Raw genomic sequence first — 16,068 nt, forward strand, 5'->3', positions numbered from 1 at the left:
ATGTTCCGAGATTTTTTTCCTTTCTCTTTTTACTGTTTGCTTAAGTCTTTTACCATTCTATGTGAAACTTGAACAATTAAACGTCAACAAAGCGCAAAATGAACGACCGAGTACCTAAGAAGAGACTTGGCACCAGTAGGTTAAATTGCGATTCATTGTATGCGCGGTGTTGTCAAGGAAAGACCTTTTAAAATTAAACTCACCGAAAGGCTTGCGCTCGTTTAGTACAGTTTCCACTCTATGTATTATGGTCCAGGACAACCGAACAAAAAGACAACAAAACAAAAATGTATCGAGGCACCTTAAACATTTTTGCATCACTTGTGACCATAAATCATGAATTGCACTGGAATTCATCAGATTTTCTTTACATATACTACATATTCCAGACAGTCAGCAGTATTGCAGTATTTTGCTGAGCCCGTGAAACGAATCAGTTCAAATGGCGATTTAGAATATTGATACTTACTGGCGACTCAGTAAACATACCAGATAACCGTTAGAAACGTAACAGACCATGTCAAGCGATGCAATTAACTGTGCCTCGCATGAATGGCTTGATACCCTTTGAGAGAATAAAAGAACAAATAACAGAAGCAATGCCCCTAGCCCTAAAACAATAACAGCTGCAGCTATACTCTGACGGCACACGCATTTACAAGTTTACAAGAGCTGCTTCACTTTAATTACAAGACATGCAATTGTTGGTGCGACTGACACTGCCCATAGATTCTCTATCGCTTTTGAATAAGCCGATCTAGAGGTTACTCATTTGTCCTTTTTTTTTCTTTTTTCTTTCTGTTTTTTTGCCGTAGATTCCATTGAACAAAACAAGAATCCATGGGCTTAAAGACGCGAAGTCAAAAAATCAAACAGAAGTTGAAAAAAAACAACTGGAGTAAAGACAACATGCCATTTACATAAAAAAAACTTGGTTTTAGTATTTATTAACGTTCATTGTTTGATAAGCGGTGTAAATATTTTAATACGAGGTGGTCAAATACGAGGTGGTTAAATACGTGTTTCAGGGATTGTAATTCTGGGAGTCTCATTGGCTCTGTCGTCGATGAATATTCGTTGTAGGCTGCGATCGTGCGGTGTTGCCGTCGGCATGCAGGGAAATGTTTAAAAAAAAGACTTCTAAGTAGTGGTGGTGCGCGTAGAAAACTAAGGCTCGTAGTCTCACTGTTAACTGGTATGCACAGGCAACCTAAAACAAGTAGACTTTGAAGATTGTGGCCGGCCTAATAAATGCGAAGAAAAAAAGCAACAAAACCAGTCTGTAAGGAAGACATGCGAAAACTACTTGTGCGTTCGACTGTCTCTTAGAGGCAGCGTCCACACTACGCCGGAGAATTTGAAAGCGCAGCTTTATTTCTACGGCTGGCCTACCGTCCACACTAATCCGTCACGGAGACGGAGCTTATCGAAAACACTCTTCACACCGGAGGAATTTGAAAACGCCGGCTTTTCGTTTTCGTGTGGACGGAAAACATTACATTACACAATAATGATGTGATTTCCTCAGCTCGATTTCTGCCGCTCTCTCATGTCAGGTCTACATTCCTCCCCGAGAGGAGACTTCGGACGTCGGGGAGGATCGCGGGGTCCTTTCCCGAACGGCGACTGGTAACCGAGCCTAATGATTTTTCTGACCGAGTTTTCCTCAGACGCAAATCTAAAATGGCCGATGATTGTTGCGTGTTTAAATTTCTCCGGCGTAGTGCGGATGGGTCCTCATCATCGCAAAGTTACTCTGGCAAGTTGATTAACCCTCTTTCTGTTTTTTTTTTTTTACCGAGGGAAGAAAAGAAAAAAAAAATCACCTCCTTAAGATGTGCGAAAGTCAGTTAGGAGACTTATCGTGTGGGAGAGTGAAATATCACTCTTGCGTCTTACATTAACTGTGTTGTTGTCAGTATTGTGTGATTGAACATGTACTTTACCATCGTTTATATCTTCCAACTTTAGTGGAACTTAAAAAGGAATAGCTTTTGTCACAAATTGTCAAACATCAAACTTTGTATACATCTCAAATTTTAAGTTATTTTAACCGGCCTGTTTCCTCTCGGCAAGCTGTCAGGATTTAGCAGTTTCCTCTTCCTTTTTTTATCTGGTGCAACTGTATTTTTAAATCGAGGTATTTATTAATATGCACGAGAAGTGTAAAAACCCAGGATCAGTTTGTAAAGTAAGCCAAGAAGTCAATAAAAAATGATCAGTCTTGTGAAATTTGTGACAGTGATAGTGACGGTAAGCGACTGCAGACTGCAGACCGAGGGTAATATGCAGATTAAGGGTGAAATTCAGACTGCAGGCCAAGGGTATAATGCAGACTGCAGACTGCGGACCGCAGACCTTTTAAGTACATTTTCATTATCGAGTGCTAATCGTAAGCAGGGTTATTCAGGCTGATCGCGGTGAAAATCTTCCCTCCGGTTAACCTGAGTAACGCTTCGGTAAGACTTATTATCACTCCGGTTAGCCTGAACATCTCTCAGGTTAACCTAAATATTACTCCGGTTAGACTGGATATCACACAGGTTAGCCTGAATATCACTCTGGTCAGACTGAATATCACTTAGGTTGGCCTGAATAGCACTCAGGTTAACCTAAATATTACTCAGGTTAGACTGAATATTACTCAGGTTGGCCTGAATATCACGCAGGTTAGCCTAAATAACGCACTGGTTAGCCTGTTTACGGTTAGGTCTTAACGATGGAAATAGTGACACGATTCAGTGAAAAGGTCTTCAGTTTGCAGTCTGCATTTTACCCCTGGTCTGCAGTCCGCGGTCTGCGTTTAACACTGACCGTGTTGTTATTTGTGGAGGATTTTCACATATTTTATCAGCATTTTAAGTGAAGATCATGTCCTGTCCTAAAGGGTGGCTATTATTCGAAGCTGCTCGTCCCATACTAAGGAAGGACAACAAGGATTCCAAAGAAAAACGCGTTTATCATAAAACTGGCGTGCTGTACGGAGTCAAACGATTTCTATTGACTGATTTGGCTAACGTGTTTGCATCCTTGTTGCCATCCTTAAGCTCGTGTGATGATTCATTTAGGAGGTTACAATGGTCTTGTTTGCACATACTCGCGTGCAATCAGATGCCTGTGGCCAATTGCGCAATTGTATTCGCTCAAATGAATCGTCACGTGATCTAAATTAGGTGGCAACGAGTATGTAGACAGCTCCTTTAACTTGTAGTTATTTACTACGAAAGTACAGTTGAGTAGTATAAACTTGTTATGCTTTATACAAACTTGTTATGCTTTAAATTTGAATTAATGTAATTAAAGTGATACGTTCTCTGTTCTCTTGGGGGCGAGGTTGTTTGGCCGCTCAGAAAGCTCTGCAGTTTGGATTTCACTGTTTACTCCATCAACATCCACTAATCTGCATCTTCTCAGATACAATGAATGTTCATGTCTGCTTAGCATGTCGCTTCCAAATTCAAAGCTCAAGTTACAAAAGCTCGCCCTTCGTAAAGATGTGTCTTGGGCTGCCGCGAACTCAGCTTCGCTCGGTCTCATGCTTTTGTGATGTCTATAAAGCTGCAGCCACTTGATGTGAATGTCATTTTCCTCGCCTTTCCGCACGCTGAAGATCATCCTCTTCATGAATTTTCCCATCGGGCCCAAGCGCCTTCCGAATTTGACCAAAACAAAGATGATGAGCATCTCGGAAATAAGCGCCATAATGGAGAAAGCGATCACCCCGACCAAGAGCAAAAACAAGCCAATGAATTTCTCAGCACCAAGCTCTTCAACGGGCTGGCTGCACTCCTTTTTATTGAACCAGTAATCCAGGATGGCTTGTATGCTGCCATTCTCTTGGTTTTTCAACACTGATAGAGTTGCCTCTTCCGCCCATGGCGATCCTTTTGGAAATGCGAAGCCGTAGCCAAAGTTGTAGAAGTTTGGCCCAGCTAGGCTGTAACTGCAGTCTGGGATTTTATTTGCAGCTTGTTGTAAAGAGAGGTAGTCACCCACCAGACCATCTATCTTGCTGGGAAGAGGAAGACAGAAAATAAACTGCAACAAGGGTTAGCGTTACTGGGATGCCCCTCCCCCACTCTGTTCCCCGCTCCGCCCAACCTCCCTACTGCTTGCCGAAAGGCGGAAAGGTAATTTATTTCTACGTGCGAACAGATGCAAGTTTTGCTTTTGATATGTAATCGTGAAGAGAGGATTTTACGCAAAAAAAGAAGTAATTTTCTCGTCATGCTATCATCTGAAAAGGCGAAAGTGGTGCGAGTACGAGATTTGGTGCAAGTTTCAATCCATTGCTATATAGTTTGTCGATTTATACTCGCAATTTGATTAGTTCTTACTTATGATCCGCTGGAGGACAGACGTCGACGCATAGATCACGTCTAACGGCTCGTGTGTCACTTTTTTGCTCTTACCACATTTTTGACGTCATCTCTGATCTATTACTGAACAGATGCATGGCAACATGGAATCTATTTTTCAAATAGAACGGTCACTTCTCCATGTTCCTAGTCTGTTTAAGTACCGGCACAAGAGTTGTGCATAAGCACTAGGTTTGGGAAAATCTACTCGTCATATATCTCGCAGTACAAGCAGTGCGGCGAGCTAAAGGTCCCGGGAGTCGAAGTGTATATCTCTGCTTACTTATCTACCAGTTGTTGCATTCCATCCTGGAAGCCATTCACCAGGTGTATTTTCAGGTTAACCAGGTATATTTTCCTGAATAAATCTTCCACGTGATTCTTGAAGTATGCTTCTTCGTTACTTCCACGTGTTATTCCGAGTTTAAAGCCATCAGGTGGGTTGAGAGTTAACTGTTAGAGAGAATGAAACAAACTTAATATGACAACTTTAACTTCGTTTTGTAGTTTAAACGTTCCTTGTGCGTCAAACATTTTGTTCTCCAATTGAAGTAGGTAACGATTTACGCTGATGGCGCACTTGAACTGCACTACTCTTAGCCAATCAGAATCGAGTAGTTTTTCGAAAAATAATAATTACATTTAGCCTTTCATGACTTATATGCGTAGAAAACTTAAAAATTGTTATTAACTTATTACCTTGATCCATTAAGTGTCGATATCGATATCAGAATATTCAAACCAATTCCCATTTCAAAAGATAAAACAATTAGCCGTCGAGCACATCGATTCATGTTTTCAACAATATTCATCATTGTTATGCCTTCGAACGGTTGATTTCTACGTTATTTCAACTTCACGCCTGTATCAGGCCCTCGTGCTGCTCATTAAATAAGTATTTTAGGCGAACTTTTTTGGCGATATCTCTGTATTTTGCTTTTCAGGACGTTCGCGCAGAAATATATACAAGCAAGTATAGGCATAGCATCGCTTGCCATAACCTCACCCGCAATTTACATACTCTCGTAAATGGTCGGTGACTCCCTTTTTTCTTTTCAGAGATCACTTCCTTTACTGATTTTCCCCATTTTAACCAAAAAAAAAAAAGGAAACAAACAAACAAAAAACAAAACAGAAAAACTATGTACGCGAAAAGTTCCAAATATTTCGCCTTTTCTGCCCTCGCGCAACCGACGTTTTCTTTGAATGTGGACGGGTAAGGTTACCTCAAGGAACGACAGCAGCTGCAAAAGTTTACGTATTATACTTGTTTGTGTTGAACTGAGTACGTTTACCTGATCTAAATAAATTTTACTATTGTAGCTTCTTTTGATTCTGTAGGCAAGGGTAAGAGGCACCGACGTCCAGGAACTTTGATATTAGGTTTTCGTGACTGATGCTGTCGAAGGCTTTGCTCATATCTAATAGTACCATAGCCGTTAGCTCTTTTCTTCGAAAAGCCCCCATGGGGAAAGATAATAAAGGATGTATGTATGTATGTATACTCGTGCGCTAAGATCCTCTTAAAATGACAAAAGCCTCTAAAAACACACGGTCTTCAATTTGCCTTATTTCGAAAACAGCGAGCTCGGTAGCCACCCTTCCCCCCTACCCCCCTAATTTTGTTTTTAGCTTTTTGGCAAAAGTCAATCTTTTCCCTACTGTATGGCAAGTTTTTAAGAAAATCTGTTCGTTGGAATTTTTTGGGCCCGTACGTCCTTAAGCAAGTGTATAAGGTCCTTGCTATAAACTTTACCGACCTTAGCATCCCTCACTCCACTGATGGGCAGGATATAAGGCTCCTGAAGTAAGAACGCCATCAGATTAGCGCAGTACGTATTCACCATGATTAAAGCCAGTAACGCGTAAGCCACTGACACAACGCGGGCGCTGTTGCTGCGTGGAGTCTTCTCTGCGCCTATGTCTTTACTGAAGGCCACGCCCCAGACATAACTCATGGCGTCTGAAGGGAGAGAAAACGATTATTTTGTGAAATCAAGTTATTCCTGGAGCTTACTGGCTCTTGCTATTTAGGAGGTCATGAAGTCCAGGAAAAGGTTGCAGGCAGATTTGTATTTTTATTCATAAAAGTATATCGGCAAGTATTTTCTATTCATCTGCGCTAAAAAAAGAGAGCATAAAAAATATCAATTTGATATTTTTGTCGCCTCCGTGCGAAAAAAAAAAAATAGATGTAGAAAAAATATGTCACCATACGTAAAGATAAACCTAATAATACGGACCGGAGCGTGTTTCCCCTCGAACATAAACTGATTTATATCTTTTCGCCACCCTGTAATATTCGTGGAAGGGTTTTATGTAGCAGTAAATTAATATAGCATAGGTGCTGTTCGCCAGTTGGTTTGTTCTGCAATTGTCAGTGGTGTATGTTTGCAAATAGGAAATGTCGCGTGTTGCAAGTAGTCAATGCACTATATTGTACATTGTGAGAAAGAATATATATATGTATTGAGAATATGTTGTATTGTAACTAACTGACTTATTGCAAGTAAGGAATGTTCTCTAAGTTAGAAGTGCATGTTAATGGTTTCCTGCAAGTAAGCTATGTAGAGTAAACGTATGTGGTAAGGTTGTTGCAAATGAAAAAAAAAAAAAACCAGAAAAGAAAGAAACTTGAAAACAAAGGAGGCAAAAAAGCAAAAAAAAAAAACAAAACAAAACAAAAAAACATTTATTTGACATTATCTATTCAGTGCGAGTTTTCTACTCATGGAATATTAGTTGCTAGGCTATATCGACGAAACCAAACAGAACGCTCTTACAGTCATCAAAAAGGTATCTATATTTACCTAGCAAAGTAAAAGCGTCCTCGTCACTATCCTTAAGAATGTGATAATATCCTTTAGGACTCTTCCTATCCAACCACCAAACAATGAACAGTACTAAGTTGCACGTCACCAAGATAGCAATCCACAGATCATATTCGAAGGGTTTGAGCCAGGAGTACCAGACGCTGACTGGAAAAGGGAGTAGAAACGTGATGTAAACAGTGAAATGTTGCGATGACTGTAATAAAATGGTTTAAAATATGCCATTTCCATTTTGCCTTTTGCTTCTGTTTCAAGACGAGTTGTCGTACAAAACTTTTCTTATGAAAATTAGTTTGATTTGCACGAAAATGAACTTATAGACTAAACGCATTTTAGTAACAATGGTTTCTCCTCGTTTTGACACAAATGCAAAGGGCAACTCGAAAATGGTCTATTGAGTATCGTAAAACTACAACCAAACCAAGTACTTACTAAGTAGACCACTCAGCTAATCTCAAACCGCAGTAAAACCAAAAACCAAAACCAAAGTAATTGCCTGATTACTTTCGACATTCAATAGCGAAGCGCGCGAGCGACGTTATAACTCAGACAAACTCAGACAAACAAAACGGAATGGTGGAAGATTTGACGCTTTTTCAAGCGCGGAGGCAAGTGTTCCGAAAACAAATTTTAAAACAAAAAAATTGGCGTTCATTTTCTTCCTATTTCTCTCAGATTACACTTATGTTGTCTGACTCTCGCAGGATTCCAATAATTTGCATTCTATTTTTAGACTTCGCGCACTTCGTTATTAAAAACGGCTCTAAAGAAATAATAGTTCTAACGGAATTTAAATGATCTAGTGATGATTACCTTGATCGATTGTGTGGATGCTTACTGTGCATACAATTCATGATGCAATGACAAGCTAAGTCGTGTTTCGAGCGTGCGCGGCGGGAAGAAACTGAACGAGTATGCTGAAATCCCTGAGGGTCAACTCTACCCCTCTCCCAGGGTAGACAGGATTTATTAAGTCAACATTCATCTTTGAGCGGTTTTCACTCGAGTGTCGAAAATAATTCGCATTTGTTTTGATTTTGCAATACTACGCAATATGATTGGCTTAAAAAGATTTGCGCCATTTTGTCATCCAATCAGAAGTAAAACCAAACCCGGTCGTGACTTGTTCGCACATGTTTTCCCGCGCTTCGCGTAAGCTACGTGTATTTTCTTCGAGTTTTGAGTTCTTCTCTGGATTGTCTGGGTCCCTGGTGATTGGCCAGAGTAATCACTTTTGTTTTGGTGAACCACACATAATCGAAATTGTTGTATTCTATTGCACAAACCTTGTTCTCCGTAATTTTGCTGTTTCTGCACTAAAATATTCATCGCCGACGCGATACAGGGATACAACATGTCGACGGCCTTGGCACGTTCCAGGCTCCCAGCCAAATCAAGCGCCAAATCTGCTTTACCGGAAATAATTTCATTTATAATGCCATTCCACGTGCCATTGACGACGTTCATCTTCCCGTATTGCCCATCCGGAGTGATATAAATCTCCGTATCAAATCCAAGATCTCTTTGCAGAAACTTCAAAAAATCTATTGACGCTCCGTAACAACAAAGTAGTTGTTTTGTCCTCCATGTGGAATTTTCTACATTGGTGTACTTATAACAAGGCAGTGCCCTTCCAACGCAAGTCTGGTGGTTTTCTGCAACCGCTGGATCCTCTGCCTGCACGAGTGGGGGCCACAGAACGACAGGGACTCTCAGGGTTGGGCGCACTGGATGAAGGAGCGGAAACACGGTACCTCCACTGAGGTCCACAATGGACTCTAAAGCGATTCCAGAAGGTGTGATGAGCCCGCTCTGAAACCAATGTTTTCTACCATCGAGATCCCTTCTAAGATTCCAGATGTTAAAGACTGTGTGGGGTTGGTCGGACAAGAAATGATCTCTGAACAACGAGCTTTTCCCATCAAACTGAGCTTCCTTTAAGTACCTGTATGAAAACGTTGAGAGCAAAATGATTGACCGGCCACATTGCCTATAAGGTCGCTAATACTCATTTTATTCTATAACAAGGAGCTAATAAGCGTTTTGCCGAATAATTTCAATCAGAGCAATGAGTTTTGTTATTATAGTTTATTACTTTTCCAAAATGTTGTACAGGGATGCAAAATTTTGGTTCTATTGAAATTTGTAATCAGGTGGTTCGTTATCTACCCAGTCCAGCAATTTTGAAGTCGTTCAATTATTTCAAATAATAAATGTATCCTTTTTAATTGCAATTGCTAGTGTGATTAAAATGATTACAATCCTACGAGGAGGAAATGAGGGGTGGTAGGTATCGTTCGCATAACGAATCATACATACACTTGATCATAGAGACAAGCATTGAACGAAACACTAGGGTAGTGGCCATGGAACGAGTGTTAACTTACTTGACAGCCAGTCCCTGCAGAAGTTTGTTCTTCTCAGCAGAGGAATTATCTGGTCTTAAATCGTCGTTTAGTTCTGCAACAGAACTTTTAAAAGCACTTTCAATCATGACAAAGGAATCGAATAACACATTGACGTACAACTCATAGTCGTGGCCTATCTCGGGTGATTTACCGCTGACCTGAATCAGCCCGGCTGGAATCAAGTTCAGATCCAATATCCCGCTCGTAGTGACGTCACTAACCAGCCAAGCACTGCTGTCGTCAAAGCCTTGCAAGTCTTGGATGGTCCGAAATATGTCGCCGTTAAACCTCTCGAGCTCCCGAATGTGCCCGATGACAACATCGGATTTTGCTCGAGTAACATTTCGCAGTCCCATCGATAGTTCTTCGACAGTTTCATCGCCCTGAATCCACAACGTTATGAAAACACGCCATTTTTTCTCCCAAGCTAGCTGTTTAACAGCATTGGCGAACACATGTCCCTCGTATGTGGCCGACACCACTAAGCTAAGAGTCTGCCATGCCATTTTCTGTATGACATTCACCATAGCTTGCGCGTATTCTATAATAGAAGGTGCTGCTACTTTTGTAAATCCACCTGAACTTTCCTTAAGACAAGAAGAGGCAAAGGAATAAAAAACTTACTCTAGAAGAGCGTCATACTTGGAATCCCCAAGTAAAATCATTTGCCGTCATCACCCTGCCGTAATGATTAAAATTTTGCGAATAGCCCTTTACAGTTTCAAAATAAAATAAGTATTATTGCGGAAAAAAAACAAAACAATGTAACATCTTCTCTAAATGATCGCATATTTATGAAGTGGCCTGGTAGCTCAGTTACTGATCGTATCAGTTTTCGCGCGGTTGGAGTCAATAGGGAGCTTAAGCAAACCACGACGACGACGGCAACGAGAACGTCACTGAACAAAAGGTTTAATGGGCAAAACAATAGCCGTGCACGTGCGTTATAAATCTTGGTACATTTCTTTGTCGTCCTCTGCAGTACAACAACGTGAAATGACCAGGTTTTGTGTCGTCTATGGAACGTGGACGACGACGGCTAATTTTTCGTAATTTTCATTTGGAATTGAACGCCGTCGTTGCATATTTAGCTTAAGCACGTTTTTAGCGCCTATGGCGGACCGAACAGATCTAGACAATCGCGAACTTTTCTTGTAAACTATAAATTTTTTACTAGGCGTCGTCCTCGAAGTCGTCGCCGTCGTTGCTTAAGGTGGCTCAAAACAATTTCTAGCAGTTTATTTTTTGAAGGGTCGTGTTAACCACTCTTTATCAGTTGATGCTACAGTCATGGTATCAAAAAGCTGCCCAATCATTGATGAACACGTTGTTATCATTTTCGTGACACAATAGGTTACCATAGCAACAGTGTGACCTGCTAAAAACACCCTTAATTACAGCTTTAGGAGCTTATAATTCAAAAACGGCGCGATGAAATTTTTTTTTATATTATCAAATTTTTATAAGCATGGTAAGACGCAACTTTTGGCAAAGTTTTAAAAAAAATTGTTCATAGGGTTCAGAGCCACCTTAAGTTTTCAAAACGTTAAGGTGGCTCTGAATCCTATGTACAGGTTTTTTTAAACCTTTGCAAAAAGTTGCGTGTTACCATGTTTACAAAAATTTGATAAGAAAAAAAAAAATTCACCGTGCCGTTTTTGAATGAAAAGCTCCTAAAGCAGTAATTAAGGATGTTTTTAGCAGGTTATACCGTTGCTACGGTAACCTATTGCGTCACGAAAGTGATAACATCGTGTTCACCAATGATTGGGGAGTTTTTGTGATACCATGATTGTAGCCTCAAGTGAGAAAGAGCGGTTATAACGACCCATCAAAGTCTAAACGCTAGAAACTGTTTTGAGTCACCTTAAGCTCCCTAATTATACCAAGATGACGTCTTCAAATTTCTGAAGTTTCCATGATTTGCATTTTTATCAATGTAGTAAAAGCCCTTTAAAACTACTTCAAAACTTTAAGTCCGCCGTTCTTGATTATTCAGATCAAGGACTTTCCTGCGACAAGCAGCACAATTAAAATGATTTGTGTTGAATCAAAGTTCGTTTAGAAACACTCTTAGAGATTAACTTGCAACCCTTACATTGAAGACTGAAAATTGTCGTTAGTCGCATCAAAGAATATATAATGTTATAATGTGACCTACGTACAGCTCAATACATATCTCGATCTAAGCTACTGGGCTTAAACTAAATGACCTTAAAAAACACCATGAGAGATTAAGACACTGCCCTGGACTAGAAAATTGTCCTTCGTAATTTTTCCACATCAAAGAATATTATCAGACATACAGCTCAATGAAAATAATTGCTATTGAACTAAATTGCCTTTAGAAATACTCTTAAAGATCATCGTAAAGGTCTGGCACCGAGAACATCTCCGTTTATTACTGGACCTGCTGGGTTTGAAATATGTTTTATTTTGTTAAATACTTGCCTTGGTTGAAGTTATATTCGTGATTTGGAGACGGTTTTGAGATATAACTAAAAGTTAAAATATGGCGAATTAACTAAAGTCTAGTTTTTGATTCCGGGAGAAAAATTGAAAAATTCAAAATAAGTTTTTGTCATTTTTGCGTTTTTTATTTCTGTTCGAGCAAATAGCATGTTGTAAAAGATTATAGTTTGAATTGTTCTAAAAATAGAGCGCCATTACAACGTATTAACATGCGTAATACAAATTTAAAAATTTAAAACTACTTTTTGTCATCGAGGAATTAAAGATAGCACGAAATTCAACCTCGTAAAAGGAAAGCCGACATGCTAATTTTCATGCCCTCATTTAAAAGGAAATAAAAACTTACCGTATCAAGCATGCAGCTAGGCGATTGTTTTTTTTTTTTTTTTTTTCGCTTACCTAATTCATGTTGCTTTGATGTTACAATTTTAAATGGTCTCAAACTGTTTCTCCTTTTTACCATCAATGTTGTTTACGAAATATACGCTAAACTTTCGATTTGTTCCTAATGCATTTTGATTTATGGTTAGGAGAAAAACAAAATTTAAATTAAGAAAATGAACGTTCTTTTATTAATTGTGTTTCATTCATATCTCTCAAAATCCTGGGTGACTGACACAATTTCCATATCTTTGATTTGACCAGTTTCAGTGTAATTGAGAAGAGATAACTGCTTAGAAACGAAAAACTTAACGATCCTGCATACGCGGCGAAAGAAATGAAAATAAATTTATTCTTGATTTTGAATATGAATATCATGCAATGGATTCCCGGTGTAATTAAACCGAGATAAAACTGAATAATATGCGATGCAATGTTTTCAGATGTTACTAGTGTAACAACTAATGTTCCCGTTTCCTAGCTATCAAACAAAAAAAAAAAAAAAAAAAATGGAATAACGTTTCAACATATACCGACAGATCAAGTCGACAGGCTTAGACCGTATGGTGTAATTCTTGCTAATATTCGTGATTTTTCTCTTAGTGGAAGTTACAGGATAATCAAGGGTTTCATTACTTTAAGAGAACAAGCAGCATTTGCGACGTTTGTGAATAATGATTCACAGGAGGACACCATAAACCGAAAGTATTCATACACTACAGGAAACCGCACGAAAACAAAATATATTCATCACAAAGACAAGATAAATCGGTTTTTACTTATCAAGACCTGAAAACTGGTTAACTTTACGCCTTGCAAGCAAAACACGAGCTTGAGTGAACACTTATTTGATTTGATATCTGACCTTGGTATAATGCTTAAGGCTCGATCGAAGTAAACTTGGAATCAAAATTCCAAAAAAAAAAAAAAAAAAAAAAAAATAGGAATGTTTTGCAAGCATTTTTTTTGCACTTTAACTGATGAATAATTCTATATCTTCTTGCGTCTCTTTTTATGAATGATGTAATGTAAACACAAGTATGATATTTACTCAGGAAATATCAGCTTAATTTGCGAAGGTCGCAACGTGTAAACATTGATTTCTTGCGCTTTGAACACGATGAGAATCGCAAACGCTCGTCCTGACAAATTTTTTAGGCCATAAAATCGCAATTTCTAGAAACCTAATTTGATTAGGTGTGCGAAAATGTAACCATGGCATATATTGTTGCCCGGATTTTATTCATAAAATCATATCAGTTTAATTTTAAACGTCTGTGATAAAATTCCTAAAAGCGCCGTTTTGAGTTTCATATGTATATATATACATTTTTTTTTAAAATTTATCTTATCTGAAGTTTTTCGGAGCGGTTGTCAATCGCTTGAGACAGGCACTTAACGAGCTATCAAAAGATGAATTTTTAAAATGAAAACAGCAAGACAGGGCTTTCAATTTACCTTTGTAATGGGAAATGCTGTTCTGCTCTGTAGCAATCCGATGGAGGGAATCGAGCAACTGTCCAAAAGGGTGGAATAAAACAGGCCGTCCTCTGTCACCTCAACGAAGATGATAGCTTGTGAAGTCGAAGTAATATTCGCAATCTTGGGAATGATGCTGCTTAAACCATTAGCTCGTGAAGTAACGTAGGTCAAATTAGGCTTTGAAAAATGGATGTCAATGACTATTTCATTTGAAAATGTATCGTCAGTTGTAGCGTTTCTCGCTCGAAAGAGCTTTTCCGCGGAGCTGAATACAAACTCCCGGTAGATATCATCAGCGTTGAAGAATACAGCAATGTTGATATCGTATTTATCCACCGCGCCACCAGGACCTATAAGTAGCTGAAGGGTGATAAACAAGATTGATTCCATTGGGAAAATCCAGGGAGCCATGGAGGTTATTTATGAGAAGTAACGGGGTTTTGGTTTTCAATCGGTGTTGAACATACCAAAAACCGGTCTTACGATTGTGCTGGCGTCGTGTACATGTGAGATTTTCCACGCTCGCGCAACACTCTTCCAGATGTTTCTCTAAGACTGGCTAATATGCAACATTCACTGGAAAACAAAAACTCGAACAAGAAATTTCACCTAATAATCCCATTATATAATAACAGAAGGGAAAAGGCGCCAGGTGATTGGCTGGCAATTCAAAACACGAATTCAAATGACAGATAATAATTACTAGAAGATGGATGAACTCTTGTTGTAAATTCTATTCAGTCTGCTTGGTTGAAAGATGCTAAGCTCGAAATTGGAGAATTGGCGCAGCTTTTCTCGAACGATCGAAATTTGCAATAAAGCTTATGCCGTCAGTATAGCATAAAGTCAAATAAATAAATTGCTGCCATTTCCGTTGAAGTGTGACATAATGTCAGCGAAATTCCCTGATGAGTGCATGTGATTGGTCGAGAAAATGAAAAGTCATCCGCGAAGTACAGCGCGCAGAATGCCACCTGTACTGTCTCAAACTAAACTGAAACAAATTTTCGTGTTCCTGTGATGCTGATACAAGATACAACACTTTAAAACAGACCTGCGAATGCCTTAAACAGTTATTTCATTCAATTCAGTTCACAAGTAGAATAAGATTCATAAGAAATAATTCTAATTGTATCTAATGAAATACCATCTTCAGTTAGTTTTTCTATTCTAGTGTTTAGCACTGAAATCCTAGAAATGAAACAAAAGTATGAAATCTGTCACGAACGCAGAATTAATATAACCCACCTTTTTCCGGTCGTGTTTAAAAATTCATGAAAAAACATTCAATTTCGGCATCGCATACGACGTATTCTTGGTGTGGGACTGTGGAGACCGCATTAACATTTCTTATGCTCAGAAATTATAAAAATAGCATCTAGATCTCGAATGAATCATTCAGCAGGCAAACTAATACGCTAAATGCCTGTTGGTTGCCAGTGTTAGCTTGTAACCATTCGCCTCTATAACTCTGACTTTTCATAACGGCAAGTAATGTACCTCGCAAGAAACTTCTTTTCTTACGATGATCAAAACGTAATTTTTTTTTCAGAATAATTTAATTGTCAGTCAGACGAGTGATAACAATAACGAATGCCACGAACTAAGGGAAATTGTTTCAATCCACTAACATCTTGAAGTCAACATTGGGCGGAGAAACCTATGGCAACTAGAGGAAACCACCAAAAAACAAATCTTTTTCATATCACGAGCGTACATGGTATAAAGAAAAAAATCAAAGTGTCCCAACGGCATTCGAACCATTGTTTCCCAAGATACTGGTTTGGCGCTGTATCCAGCCCCTGGAGAGAACCATGGAAAGTTACGGTTATTTACTAGGTTCATATCTGAGGAGAGAGGAAATAATGTTGGAACGGGGCGGGGGGGGGGGGGGGGGGGGAAGAGGAGAGGGGGAGATAAATCACAAGTCCCTGGACATACTATAACGTCATGAAATACTAAAAAGCTCTAAGGTGGAAAGCTCATAATCAAAAGAAGTTATGTTTTTGTTTTAGGGAAAACATAAACTCATTGGCTTTTACACCAAACCCGAAAAGGAAGGGGGAGGAAATATCCGAACAAAAAATGAGTACGGGTATTTGGGGCTTTGTTCGAAAGAAAGGGGGAGGAGTTGAA

At 39.2% G+C, this 16,068-nt stretch overlaps 2 protein-coding genes across 2 annotated transcripts in view; one reads left to right on the forward strand and one right to left on the reverse strand.

Moving 5' to 3' along the window:
- Positions 1–2,232, forward strand: part of LOC110059079 (kinesin-like protein KIF27) — a 26,277-nt gene extending 24,045 nt beyond the window's left edge. The window contains exon 28 of the mRNA XM_089277067.1: positions 816–2,232. Coding sequence (XP_089133193.1) covers positions 816–850 — 35 coding nt within the window. The 3' untranslated portion in view covers positions 851–2,232. The remainder of the gene's footprint in view (positions 1–815) is intronic.
- On the reverse strand, positions 1,778–14,942 carry LOC110059078 (glutamate receptor ionotropic, NMDA 2B-like). The gene is made up of 7 exons (XM_020765755.2): positions 13,909–14,942; positions 9,577–10,184; positions 8,476–9,134; positions 7,169–7,336; positions 6,119–6,321; positions 4,642–4,811; positions 1,778–4,012 (listed from the first exon to the last, which is right to left on the reverse strand). Exons 1-7 carry the CDS (start codon positions 14,341–14,343, stop codon positions 3,298–3,300), a joined length of 2,958 nt encoding a protein of 985 aa, XP_020621414.2. The 5' UTR covers positions 14,344–14,942; the 3' UTR covers positions 1,778–3,297.
- Between the last annotated feature and the right edge of the window lie 1,126 nt (positions 14,943–16,068).

Source organism: Orbicella faveolata, unplaced genomic scaffold (genome assembly GCF_042242905.1).
Source record: "Orbicella faveolata isolate gen_17 unplaced genomic scaffold, um_ofav_v1 contig_46, whole genome shotgun sequence".
NCBI lineage: Eukaryota > Metazoa > Cnidaria > Anthozoa > Scleractinia > Merulinidae > Orbicella > Orbicella faveolata.